Genomic DNA, 14864 nt, shown 5'->3' on the forward strand with positions numbered 1-14864 from the left:
AGGCTGTATATCAATATTCGCATGGACCGCTGGAATTATATGACCGATAAAGCGGATCAGTGCCTTAAATTTATGGCTCTTTTTTGACAAGAAGTAGAAAACTGACCTTATAACATATAAAGAGGTTCACGCTGGGTTCAGTGGTGTGCTGGCTACCGACCGACTTACACACTTACTGACTGACGGACTGACGGACGGACTGACTGACGGATTGACTGACTGCCTGCCTGCCTGACTGACTGACTGACTGACGGACGGACTGACTGACTGACGGACGGACGGACGGACGGACGGACGGATTGACGGACGGACGGACGGACGGACGGACGGACGGACGGACGGACGGACTGACTGATCGAATCACCTCAGTGGACCCATTCTCTGGTTAGGTTTTTCACGTCCCAACCAGTGCCCCACGAGTGGTATATCAAAGGCCGTGGTATGTGCTGTCATATCTGTGGGAAAACTGCATACAGAAGATCCCTTGATGCTAATGGAAAAAACAATGTAGTGGGTTTTCTCTAAAATAAAGTGTAAAAATTACCAAATGTTCAATATAGTCGATTATTATCAATGTGCTCCAGTTGTGTTAAACAAAACCAAACTAACTCTAGACAAGCGATCAGGAAGGAAGGTCACTGGACATGCAATTTGTTTTTGTCAATTTTTTTGTCATGCATAATAACGGCATAGTATAATCTATAATATAATACGCACGTTTTTTTTTTAAGTTTCCAATCGTTCTGATTGCTTTTTCTCTTTATATCTGCACTGCCGACGGGCTCCTTTGTACTTACCCGATGTCTCAAGGATCGTTTTGAGCTCAGTATGCTAAATATTGCCTATGAAGATTAATTCCGTTAATGCAACCTGAATAGAAGTCTCCATCTTTGTCACTTAACATGAACTAAACGTGGCTATAAATAAGCAGACGGGATGAGGCAGGTCGGGATGCAGCTCTGAGACACGGCGGAATGAGGCAGGGCGGGACAGGGCGGGACGAGGCAGGTCGGGATGCAGCTATGAGACAGGGCGGGACGAGGCAGGGCGGGGTGCGGCTCTGAGACAGGGCGGGACGAGGCAGGGCGGGATGCAGCTCTGAGACAGGGCGGGACGAGGAAGGTCGGGATGCAGCTATGAGACAGGGCGGGACGGGGCAGATCGGGATGCAGCTATGAGACAGGGCGGGGCGAGGCAGGTCGGGATGCAGCTATGAGACAGGGCGGGACGAGAAAGGGCGGGGTGCGGCTCTGAGACAGGGCGGGACGAGGCAGGGCCGGATGCAGCTCTGAGACAGGGCGGGACGAGGCAGGTCGGGATGCAGCTATGAGACAGGGCGGGACGAGGCAGGGCGGGATGCAGCTCTGAGACAGGGCGGGACGAGGCAGGTCGGGATGCAGCTCTGAGACAGGGCGGGACGAGGCAGGTCGGGATGCAGCTATGAGACAGGGCGGGACGAGGCAGGGCGGGATGCAGCTCTGAGACAGGGCGGGACGAGGCAGGGCGGGGTGCAGCTCTGAGACAGGGCGGGACGAGGCAGGGCGGGGTGCAGCTCTGAGACAGGGCGGGACGAGGCAGGGCGGGATGCACACCTGATGTGTGATGTGTCGTTGGGTCGATCGCCCTCAACGAATCCGTCGTTTGTTCCCGTCTCAACCTATAGCCTTGATAGACAATAGGTCATGGACAACTGCGGCTCTTGTGTCTGTGGGTCTACACCTTACTTAGGCAACGTTATTTTTCTCTTTAGTCTTTCTCTCGTTTTCATTATTTCTTTCTTTTTTCTTTTTTTCTTCCTTTTTCAGTTCAGTTCTCTCTTTCACTCCATTTATTTGACGTTTTTTCAGTATACTCTTATTGTTACCTGTTGTTACTCATTGTGTAAGTGTCACCGCTTGTCGTCGCTTTGTAACGGGATAACTAACGTTGGGAATTTTATTGACGTTACCGCCAAACCGTGTCAGCCCATGCATGAAGAACATAATCATATTTACTCTGCAAAATGCTATATTGTGTACAAATCGATAGAAAGCTTGAAACGCTATTCGGGACTTCAGACGCTTAAATGGATGGCATTAGTAGATTATTATCACTTTTATTTACTCTATGCATGTGTATTTACAATTATTATTATAATTAGCCTTTTAATTTTTAGGCTAAATTGCCTACTGCTATAATCGAATCGACCGCGTACTTTCCCGGGCTTTAATCAATTCATAGTAATAGCTTTTTGAACCTACAAACAACTGCAAAGGTAACAGACGAATGCCTTCTACTTTGACCACTTTGCTTTGCAGTTCGTTTTAAATGGAGACAGTATTACCGTCTGTTGCACCAGATTGTCTGCGATATTTGCATATCTGAGTATGACCTAATACATTCAATAACAAATCGAATTATTGCCATTTCTAAGACAACGTGGTCGCTATCCAATACGCCTCATGGCGTCTCAGAAATAATCAAATCACAACAACTTGTACATATACATATTATATACGTGTGTATGTCTGTAAATATGTCTGTCTGTCTGTAACTATGTATGCATATTATGCGTGTGCCTGCGTGTGTTTTGCGTGTATATGTATGTGTGTGTGCGTGTGTGTGTGCGTGTGTGTATGTATGTACTATGTATGTGTGTATGTATGTATGTATTGATGTATGAATATCTATATATTGTATGTATGTCGAGGTTGACTGTTACATACATAGATATTAACGCACTGGCGCAGGGGATAATTAAATCCTTTCTGGCCTCACAAATTGTTCCATGCCGTTGCTGGGACTCGAACCTGTGGCACCGAATCGCCCGTGTATGTATGTATGTATGTATGTATACTAGCGGGCATTAATAACGCAATTTCCTTTTGTCAAAATAATATACATTCCGGTTGGACTTCGTTGACGCTATTCGTCAATGTACATGGTACAGTGGTACACATTATTTCAGCAGCATGTAAAGGTCGACTTCCGGCCTGTTCCCAACATAAGGGGAACAACGCTAAAAACGCATTATCCGGTAAATCGCGCACACGCAACCACTTGGCGAAATAACACTTTACACGTGCATTTCCTGATACCCGGGCACACTCAGAACACGCGGGTGGCAATGAGTATCTCACTCCTACACGATGCCTCGGTTGAACAACGCCGATCGGAATCAAGCCATTGGCTTGTTGAATGCCGGAAACTCGCAATTGCGGGTAGCACAACGGTTCCACGTGCACCCGTCAACCATTAATCGGCTCCTCAACCGATATCAGACGACAGGGACCGTCAATGACCGCCGTCGTTCGGGCACACCACGCGTAACGACCAATAGACAGGACCGGAACATACGGTTGCGGCACCTGCGCAATCGGTTTTTGACAGCCGCAAGCACTGCCAGGACTGAAGTGGGAACCAGGGGACGACTCATCAGCGCCCGAACTGTCCGGAGACGTCTTGCCGCAGCACGACTGCATTGCCACCGACCCTACCGTGGCCTTATCCTCCTGCACAGACATCGTCAAGCAAGACTCTTATGGGCCAGGAATGGTGGGCATTTGCGACTCAGGAGATGGCGAGATGTCATCTTCTCGGATGAATCGAGATTTAACGTGAGTGTCACGGACAGACGTCGTTGCATTTACCGCCGTCGTGGAGAACGTGTCGCGCAGGCCTGTGTTCTGGAGAGGGACCGCTACGGGGGCGGCGGAGTCATGGTTTGGGGCGCCATCAATGCTGACTTCCGGTCCGAACTCGTGGTGGTACAGGGAAACCTTAATGCGCAACACTACGTCGACAACATCCTGCGGCCGGTCCTCCTCCCATTGATGAGACGGCATGGCGGAAACAGGCTCGTCTTCCAGCAAGACAACGCTCGGCCGCACACTGCCAGGCGTACACAGGCGTTTCTTCGTGCCCACCATGTCACTGTGTTGGACTGGCCAGCAGTTTCCCCGGACATGAACCCAATAGAGCACATGTGGGACGAGCTGGGACATCGTGTTCAAAACCAACCGAATCCACCACAGAACTTCGCTGAGCTGCAGCAGGCATTGCAGCATCACTGGGCAGCCATCCCACGACGTGTGGTGAGGCGCCTGTGCATGTCCATGCCTAGGAGGCTGCAGGCGTGCATCGCAACACATGGAGGTCACACGAAATACTGACCCCCATGACGTTGACATCGCCAGAGACGTTATGCGCGATTCACTGTTGGCGGCTGACAGTGCCAGTCAGATGGGCCAGTGGTTGGTCTCACTGGTGGTATCAGTTTCATTTTTGTGGGATCTCGCGTAATAAAATAAACCATGATCATTTCCGAGATTGCGTTTTTATTGCCGCCTAGTATATGTACTATGTATGTATGTATGTATGTACTATGTATGTAAAAAGAAAGAAATGTTTTATTTAACGACGCACTCAACCTACTATGTATGTATGTTTGTGTGTTTACCTTTTGATAATGTCAGGAAGACAACAAACAATCATGGCTTAAACGGACAGTCAGGAGCACGGCCATAAACCGTAGATCGTAATTTATATATAAACGCTCTAATCTGTATGCAGTACCATACATCATCGTGTCATGTTTTGCGTAGAGTTCATTTCTGAATACTGTTATTACCAAATCTGAACGACGAAACCATTAACATAATCAAAATTCGCATCTCCGCAAAAAAAAAAAAAAACAGTCAAAGGAAAGTTTCGACAAGGTCGTCAATGCTAAAATGAGGCATTGGAATGTGCTTTGTCTCTAACAGGATAACTGGCACACATACAAGAGGACTGCCTAAACCAGGACTGCCACTCACAAGGTCGACGCAGCCTTCTTGATCTGTCTACAGAAGGATTGACAATGACACAAGTTGATACATCCTTCTTGACATGTGCACATGACGATCGCCACTCACAATAGTCATCATCCCAGCTCTAGTCTGTTCTCCACGAACGCGTCCCGTGTGCTCTCAACTGCCTCCAGTTCTGTTTATGTCATGTTATTTTCTTATTTTGTCTCCAAAATATGATAGCAGCAAAAACGTCTGGTACAACAAGTATATTTTCATATATAGGTCTAAGAGAAGATTTGTACATATAAACATTATAATGCTTAAATTATTCTTTACTTTTATTTCATGAAGAAAGCATCCCTGAACAATAGTTGGATGCGATAATCGGATATTAACACTCTGTTCATTTAGCTCCTTCCAGGCTTGACTAAGACCAAGTCACAACCCCCTGTCATCACCAGATGGACTTGGCACATAAATAAGATGTGGCAAGGAGGTGCAGAGGTTGGAGCGATCGATGTAGACGTTTTTCTATGAGGCAGATTGGATCACTTGGCCTGGACATAGCAATTAGCCCAGGTTTCATCAAACTGTCACTGCTCGACCAGAGCCACGTGTGCGACATGCGCTTGTTAAGTCTCGGGCCAAATTGAATGTAATAAGATTTGTACCACAGCAATTATCAGCGACAGCCTCGCGAGTGTCTTTCGATTAACACTGGCGTGCGTGTGTTCGTAAGTCATCGACCGGCGGAGGCAAGGAACCATGCTTCACCCTAATGCATTTAATTCGTTCACAGAAAATTGCATAAATTTGCATATATTTGCAAGGTTTTGTTTTACTTTAAACTGAAATCGGAATGTAGCACACTGGTAAAGCACTCGCGCTCGACGCATCTGACAGTAGCATCTATCTATTTCCCTCCTAGTTAGACCTAGTGAAGGAAGGAAGGAAATGATTTATTTAACGACGCACTCAGCACATTTTATTTACGGTTATATGGCGTCAAACATATGGCTAAGGACCACACATATATTTATAGAGGAAACCCGCTGTCGCCGCAGCACGGGATCTTTTATATGCACCATCCCGCAGACATGATAATAAATGCCACGGCCTTTGTTACACCAGTTGCGGCGCACTGGCTGGAACGGGAAATATGTTCCCACCGACGGGAATCGATCCTAGATCGATCGCGCATCAAGAGACAACGGTACCACTGAGTTAGGTCCCGCCCCGACCTACTGAAATATACAAAATTCGATACAGCCAACTGCACGACTGGCATTAGAGGTGTTGTGGCATATGCTATTCTGGCTGAAGTGCACATTAAAGCCACACACCGATGTTGTTGTGGAGTAGCATGTGTCGTGACAGTGGGCCCGTGTCCTAACGCTGTAGATCAACAATTACATCTGACATGTGTCATGACAGTGGGCCCGTGTTCTAACGCTGTAGATCAACAATTACATCTGACATGTGTCGTGAGAGTGGGCCCGTGTCCTAACGTTGTAGTTCAACAATTACATCTGACATGTGTCGTGACAGTGGGCCCGTGTTCTAACGCTGTAGATCAACAATTACATTTAAAATGTCTCGTGTCAGTGGGCCCGTGTCCTAACGCTGTAGATCAACAATTACATTTCACATGTGTCGTGACAGCGGGCCCGTGTTCTAACGTTGTAGTTCAACAATTACATTTGGCATGTGTTGTGACAGTGGGCCCGTATCCTAACGCTGTAGATCAACAATTACATTTGACATGTGTCGTGACAGTGGGCCCGTGTTCTAACGTTGTAGTTGAACAATTACATTTGACATGTGTCGTGACAGTGGGCCCGTGTCCTAACGTTGTAGTTGAACAATTACATTTCACATGTGTCGTGACAGTGGGCCCGTGTCCTAACGCTGTAGATCAACAATTACATTTGACATGTGTCGTGACAGTGGGCCCGTGTTCTAACGTTGTAGATCATCAATTACATTTGACATGTGTCGTGAAAGTGGGCCCGTGTTCTAACGTTGTAGATCAACAATTACATTTGACATGTGTCGTGACAGTGGGCCCGTGTTCTAACGCTGTAGAACAACAATTACATCTGACATGTGTCGTGACAGTGGGCCCGTGTTCTAACGTTGTAGTTCAACAATTACATTTGACATGTGTCGTGACAGTGGGCCCGTGTCCTAACGTTGTAGTTCAACAATTACATTTGACATGTGTCGTGACAGTGGGCCCGTGTCTAACGTTGTAGATCGACATGTAGATCAACAATTACATCTGACATGTGTTGTGACAGTGGGCCCGTGTTCTAACGCTGTAGATCAACAATTACATCTGACATGTGTCGTGACAGTGGGCCCGTGTTCTAACGTTGTAGTTCAGCAATTACATTTGACATGTGTCGTGACAGTGGGCCCCGTGTTCTAACGTTGTAGATCAGCAATTACATTTCACATGTGTCGTGACAGTGGACCCGTGTTCTAACGTTGTAGTTCAGCAATTACATTTCACATGTGTCGTGACAGTGGGCCCGTGTTCTAACGTTGTAGTTTAACAATTACATTTCACATGTGTCGTGACAGTGGGCCCGTGTCCTAACGTTGTAGTTGAACAATTACATTTCACATGTGTCGTGACAGTGGGCCCTTATCCTAACGTTGTAGATCAACAATTACATTTGACATGTGTCATGTCAGTGGGCCCGTGTCCTAACGCTGTAGATCAACAATTACATTTGACATGTGTCGTGACAGTGGGCCCGTGTCCTAACGCTGTAGATCAACAATTACATTTGACATGTGTCGTGACAGTGGGCCCGTGTTCTAACGCTGTAGATCAACAATTACATTTAACATGTGTCGTGACAGTGGGCCCGTGTCCTAACGTTGCAGTTCAACAATTACATTTAACATGTGTCGTGACAGTGGGCCCGTGTTCTAACCTTGTAGATCATCAATTACATTTCACATGTGTCGTGACAGTGGGCCCGTGTTCTAATGTTGTAGATCAACAATTACATTTGGCATGTGTCGTGACAGCGGGCCCGTGTTCTAACGTTGTAGTTCAACAATTACATTTGGCATGTGTTGTGACAGTGGGCCCGTGTCCTAACGCTGTAGATCAACAATTACATTTGACATGTGTCGTGACAGTGGGCCTGTGTTCTAACGTTGTAGATCATCAATTACATTTGACATGTGTCGTGAAAGTGGGCCCGTGTTCTAACGTTGTAGATCAACAATTACATTTGACATGTGTCGTGACAGTGGGCCCGTGTTCTAACGCTGTAGAACAACAATTACATCTGACATGTGTCGTGATAGTGGGCCCGTGTTCTAATGTTGTAGTTCAATAATTACATCTGACATGTGTCGTGACAGTGGGCCCGTGTCCTAACGTTGTAGTTCAACAATTACATTTGACATGTGTCGTGACAGTCGGCCCGTGTCATAACGCTGTAGATCAACAATTACATCTGACATGTGTCGTGACAGTGGGCCCGTGTTCTAACGCTGTAGATCAACAATTACATCTGACATGTGTCGTGACAGTGGGCCCGTGTTCTAACGCTGTAGATCAACAATTACGTCTGACATGTGTCGTGACAGTGGGCCCGTGTTCTAACGTTGTAGTTCAACAATTACATTTGACATGTGTCGTGACAGTGGGCCCCGTGTTCTAACGTTGTAGATCAGCAATTACATTTGACATGTGTCGTGACAGTGGGCCCGTGTTCTAACGTTGTAGTTCAACAATTACATTTGACATGTGTCGTGACAGTGGGCCCGTGTTCTAACGTTGTAGTTTAACAATTACATTTCACATGTGTCGTGACAGTGGGCCCGTGTCCTAACGTTGTAGTTGAACAATTACATTTCACATGTGTCGTGACAGTGGGTCCGTGTCCTAACGCTGTAGATCAACAATTACATTTGACATGTGTCGTGACAGTGGGCCCGTGTTCTAACGTTGTAGATCAACAATTACATTTGACATGTGTCGTGACAGTGGGCCCGTGTTCACACGCTGTAGTTCAACAATTACATTTCACATGTGTCGTGACAGTGGGCCCTTATCCTAACGTTGTAGATCAGCAATTACATTTGACATGTGTCGTGACAGTGGGCCCGTGTCCTAACGCTGTTGATCAACAATTACATTTGACATGTGTCGTGACAGTGGGCCCGTGTTCTAACGCTGTAGATCAACAATTACATTTGACATGTGTCGTGACAGTGGGCCCGTGTCCTAACGCTGTAGATCAACAATTACATTTGACATGTGTCGTGACAGTGGGCCCGTGTTCTAACGTTGTAGTTCAACAATTACATTTGACATGTGTTCCTTGGTAATAGCTATGGATGATAGCTGTAAAGAAGAACAAACAACTTTGCATTAGCTTTAAAGAATTCTTAAATAAATCGCAGGACAACTTGTACTTTGTTTTGTCGTCGAATGCTGAACTATGCAAAACATAATATTACCCGACTTTACCCATCATGGCGGTGGTGGTGGTAGTGGTGATGGTATTAGAGATGGTGGTGATAGTAGTGGTGATGGTAGTGGATGTGATGGTGGTGTTGATGATAATGGCAGTGGTGTTGATGATGGTGATAATGATGATGGTAGTTGTGATGGTAGTGGTGTGGTGGTGTTGCTTGTAGTGGTGGTGTTGTTAGTAGTAATTATAATGGTATTGGCGATGGTGGTAATGGTGGTAGTAGTGGTTATGGTGGTGTTGGTGGTGGTGTCGGTGTTAATGTTAATGGTGGTGATAGTGATGATGGTAGTGGTGATGGTTGTGATAGTAGTGGCGGTTGGGTTAGGGAACTGGGTGTCTAAGGAACACCAGGTACGTATGACAAAGATCTATGGTTTAAATAGTGGGTCAACCGTCTATCCACACCACCATCACAGCACTGTAGCACTACTGGGAACTGATCGGAACAGATACAGATGTTTCTGAACAATACTGAGAACACATTCCTCCTAGAAACTGGGTATGGTCTACCCATCAATCAAAATATTAGCAGTATGAGAACACCCATCACAAAACCAGTTGTTGCGTTGTCTTACATTCGCAACCTCTGACCCTCCCGAAACTGAATCATGTTTTAAATAATACACCACCCTCGTAATATCCATGTCCATAATGTATTTACCACAAGCGTTGAACATCGTTCAGCCAGTTTGATCCCAGCCAATGTGTCTCGACTGGACATTAAAAATCGTGTTAAGTGCTACCTTGTCTGTAGCAAAGCACGAATCAAATATCTTTTTCTTCTCATCAGCAGAAATAGGCTAAATGGCGGAAGCGAGTTTGTTTAATTTATGCTTGAACTTGTTTTGAAATTTTAAAAACATACAGACTGTTATTCTAAATTTTAATATAATTAATTAATTGTGATATTGGAATTTTACACAGGTTTTACCACTTAATATAAATGCTGAATGTGTATACTAATGTCATTTATTCCAAAATTGTTTTACATACTTATCTGTGCTTGACAATCAATAACTCCATAGCTGGTGTTTTTGTTGTGTGTGTTTGCTGGGTGTCGTTAAACATTAATTAATTCCTTCTTCTATCAATCTTGAGACGAAGTGTCACACTGATTACGAATGTACTTGGTTGATTTAAAACAAAGAATTTATTTAAGTTTCCTCTTTATTCTGCTTCCACTGTAAGATCGTTCAAGACAACGGAGACACTCTGGCGTGGTTTGCGACACAGTCCTCCGAATAATCTCTTTATCAGACAAGATCTAATGAAATAAAAGGGTTAAGTGTTTCTTGGGGAAAAAGAAAGAGAAAAAACGACCATGAAAGGCGATTACGACATTTCATCCCGACAAGAAGACTAGCGCAGATCAGATATGATATATTCAATTCCTTCTTGCCTGTCTCTTCATCGATTTTCAACACAAATAGTTAAGTGATTTTCCAACAGTTGACCTCTACGCAACTGTTTATTGAATCAGTTTATCTTTCAAGGATTTCATGACTTTTTGTGAATTGCTGACATCACGCTACTTTTGTTGTGCATTTTATTTGTTTCTCTGTACCTCTGTACGTCTGTCCATCTACCTCTATGAAATCTCTTTTTTCTGTATGCGAGTCTGTTTCTGGTCTGTCTCTCTTTCTTTCTCTCTCTCTATATATATACAGAATATTCGAGACGGCGAGAGGGGCATATAGATAAATATGGTGAATGTTGAATTAATTGCACTGATGCTCTGATGAGAGTTTATAAATATCAAGAGAGAGATAGATACTTTTTTCAGGGATGGGGGATCTACAAAATATTTTTTTTTTCCGAACCTTCCAAACATTATTATTTTAAAATTAATTACATTTCCAACGCTGTTTACTTTTTGCCCTACTCTATCCAGAAGGCAAAAAACCCCAACAACCCTAGGTCAATTAACGCATCTCCCATTTATCGTGCCGTCAAACACAGACTAGGACGCGGGAGCGACAGAGCGGCTAAATCTCAGCCAGTGAACAAGAGGCGGTACTTGATGGGTGCATGTTGGAGTTAATTGAGGGAGAACATTTGATGAATTAAGGGCAATCGATCACGGAGGACTTGCGGTTATCTCACTGAGACAGGAACACACTCCGCTCGCCGAGCGCCCAGCCTGTTGGAGAGAAATCACTTGATGGACGATCAGTTCACTGCGTCTAGCTGAGGATATCTCTGGTCCGCACTTTTTATCACAACAATCTGATCACCGACTGTATCAGATTAGGGATCATCGTTTCGTTTTCTGCAGCTTGTAATGTGTCATCGGCTGAACGGAAAGCGGAATGTGGCATCTGTTGAAGAGAAAGCGGACTCCAGACTGATGGTAGTACTAAACCAAATGACATCCGGTTCGGTCAAAGTTTGAGGTGCACCGAACTTTTAATAGAACACTTAATACCGCAAGAGTGTTTGTTGTGATAAAATGTTGGTTCATCTGGCCAGTAAGTTCCTGTAATTTAATTTGAACTAGTGTCAGTGTACCAACTACCATTGTTCTAGAAACATGCACGAGGTCCTACGGAAAATAGCATGACAATATTTGTGCGGAAGTATGGTAGTCATAGACGCTACCCGTTAAGTCTGAAATTAGCAGCTTAACATCCATCTGTTTCTGATTTATGTTAAGGGTGAGAGGTGTTAGTATTTATATTCATGGTGTATATGTAGATTAATACGCTGTAAGTAATAGTTTTAATCACACATGTTACTATTGTCGTCTATGAAATTTGATTTAATGGTATACACCCTGATAGGCTGAGTGCAGGTTAGTGGTGGAGCGGTCACCCGAGGAATGATGGCCGTCATTCATTTCATTATAACTTATTTAAGGTTCAAGCGTGCTGTCCTCAGCTATCTGGATTGTCTGTCGAGAACAGTGGGTTAGTTGTGAGTTGGTTAGTGGTTAGTGAGAGAGAAGAGGGTGTAGTGGCCTTACACCTACCCATTGAGACATTAAGAACTCGCTCTGGGTTAGAGCAGGTACCGGGCTGCGAACCCTGTACCTACCAGCCTGTAGTCCAATGGCTTAACCACTGCGCCACCGAGGCCGATGATGGCCGTCTGTAGATAGGCGTAGGTGTTTTCTTTTCCAACAACTGGTATAACAACTGTCATAGTCTATGCTTGGATGTTTAGCTTGACTTATTTAACCAACTACCGCCGATATTCAAGCAATAGGCTGAGATGTCTTTAAACCATCATTCCTGGTTTTCGTTTAGCATTTTAATAGTTTAGATTACTGGAATTAATGGATGAATTAATGGATGAATTAATGGATGCATTAATGAATAAATGAATGAAGCACGAATAAAGACACCGGCTATTGGATGTGAACGGTATATGAAAGGATGAAAGACAGCTATTTAATAACAGGAGAAAGAAGAAAAAACATGTTTTATCGTCATTCCAGCACATTTAAACTGAATAAATTTTTTGAGTCCACCATACGATTATTTGAACACTTCATCTAGAGAATAAGAATGAATGAAATTCTTAGGCTGTTTCTTCCACATAGCTATACGGGGTCTTTTATATGTATGTTCCCACAATGTCTCAATGCCCAAGATGTCCTATGATATACCAGATTTTATTTGATCCATTGAAGGAGTCGTGTAATCTGTTTAGCTTGTCTTTGGATGATATTGTATCAAAACCAAAACGTCACCTATGAAAGGTTATGACGTTTATAAGTTGTATGATTGATGTATTACAAGAGGTTTTCATAATGAAAAAAAGAAGTTTTTAAGGTTTGATGTCAAGGGTTTCCTTAAATCATATGTAATAACACACATGCACATGCACACGTACACGCACACACGCACACACACACAAACCAATACAGAACCCAAAAATAAACAAAAATGCACCACAACAAAAACGAGAAAAACATTCCCCCCCAAAAAAAATTCCCCCCCCCCCCCAAAGAACCCACCTGAAAGGAACCAACAAAATAATAATAATATTGATGATGATAATAATAATAATAATTATTATTATTATTCAAAGAAAAACGCAAACAAAACAAAACCTGTGGCGAATCCGGAAATCCATTTGGAGGGGTGGGGAGGCAATGACACAAACGTTCCCGAAGGAATTAATCGGATTCTCCAGGGTAAAAAACCCAAAATAACTAATGAAATCAAATATACAACTGTCGCAAAATGTAGGGGTAGGGGGCTTCCCCTCCCCCTGGATCCGCAACTGAAAACAAAACGGCCCTTTGTAGTAGTAATAATTTCATTTTTCGTTTTCTTCTTACGGTGATTTTTAGTGTACGTGTACACGACTATTTACGTAACTTTTAACCACTTAGGCTGTACATTAGCCATGGGTTTTTTTTGGTCTTAATGTAGGTTGTTTTAGAAAACCAGGACAGGATTTTGCATTTAGCTAAGTAACACTTTAGAACAAACCTGCATTAAACGAAATGACAGATTTGACAATAAATTGCATTTGGCTATTGTTGATGCAGTTTTTTTTCCTTTCCAGAAATCTTTTCCCAGACAATCTCATCGAAGCCTGTTACAGCGCAGTGAGTATTCATTGTGTTGTGTTGTGTTATGTTTTAAGTACATATGTACTGAATCAAAGCTTAGATAACTGAAACCACCAACCAATAATGTTCAAGAAATGAGATTAGACAAGGTTGGATTTGGAAGGCACCCATTGTTAATTTTCTATTAAAGGTTCCATCACTGGGTATTGCACTATTGTTTTCTGGCCGCATAGTGACTTTAATACACACTACATATAACGGTGCCAACAATATTTTTCGTGGAATCCAGTGTAGCCATCCTGCAGTATTTATAATTAATGTATGTATTACTAATGCAATATACAAACAACCGCATTTTAAATAAACGCATGCGCATTCGCTGCCAACGGATATTATTATAATTACTATGTTACAGCTTTCTATTTTTCCAGTTATTATTCTAATGATTCATTCATTCATTAATTTGTTCATTCATTCGATACTTTTTCAAATGGTACAGAGGATCGATTCCCGCCGGTGGGCCATTGGGTTATTTCTCGTTCCAGCCAGTGCTCCACAACTGGTGTAATAAAGGCCGTGGTATGTACTATCCTGACTGTGAGATAGTGCATATAAAAGATCCCTTGCTGCTAATCGAAAAGAGTATCCCATGGAGTGGCGACAGCGGATTTTCTCTCTCAATATATGTGTGGTTCTTAACCATATGTCTCACGTCATATAACCGTAAGTAAAATGTGCTGAGTGCGTCATTAAATAAAATATTTCCTTCCTGCCTTCGATCATCGATCTTAGACCGATCGCGCATCAGGCGATAGATTTACCACTGGGCTACGTACATGATGTGATTTCCGGACACTTGTATTTACAGTACCGCACTCGGGAAGTGAAGGAGGAGATCATATACGACGACCCCGTGGCCAACAACGTCACCAACACATCGTCCGTCGGCTACGTCATCTACAGCGCCGTCGTCAACATATCGTCTAGTCTGGAAAATGCCACAAATATAACACGTAATTTAATGATAATTAATGTATTTATTTAAGTAGGGTTGTACAAGCTTCA

The 14864-nt window shown here is 43.7% G+C and overlaps 1 protein-coding gene across 1 annotated transcript in view; it reads left to right on the forward strand.

Moving 5' to 3' along the window:
- LOC121381591 (excitatory amino acid transporter 1-like) overlaps nucleotides 1-14864 on the forward strand; it is a 74993-nt gene that overhangs the window by 47251 nt on the left and 12878 nt on the right. The window contains exons 2-3 of the mRNA XM_041510926.1: nucleotides 13793-13835; nucleotides 14668-14812. Of these exons, the coding sequence (XP_041366860.1) occupies nucleotides 13793-13835; nucleotides 14668-14812 (188 nt within the window). The remainder of the gene's footprint in view (nucleotides 1-13792; nucleotides 13836-14667; nucleotides 14813-14864) is intronic.

The sequence above is a fragment of the Gigantopelta aegis genome, chromosome 9 (genome assembly GCF_016097555.1).
Source record: "Gigantopelta aegis isolate Gae_Host chromosome 9, Gae_host_genome, whole genome shotgun sequence".
Taxonomy (NCBI): domain Eukaryota; kingdom Metazoa; phylum Mollusca; class Gastropoda; order Neomphalida; family Peltospiridae; genus Gigantopelta; species Gigantopelta aegis.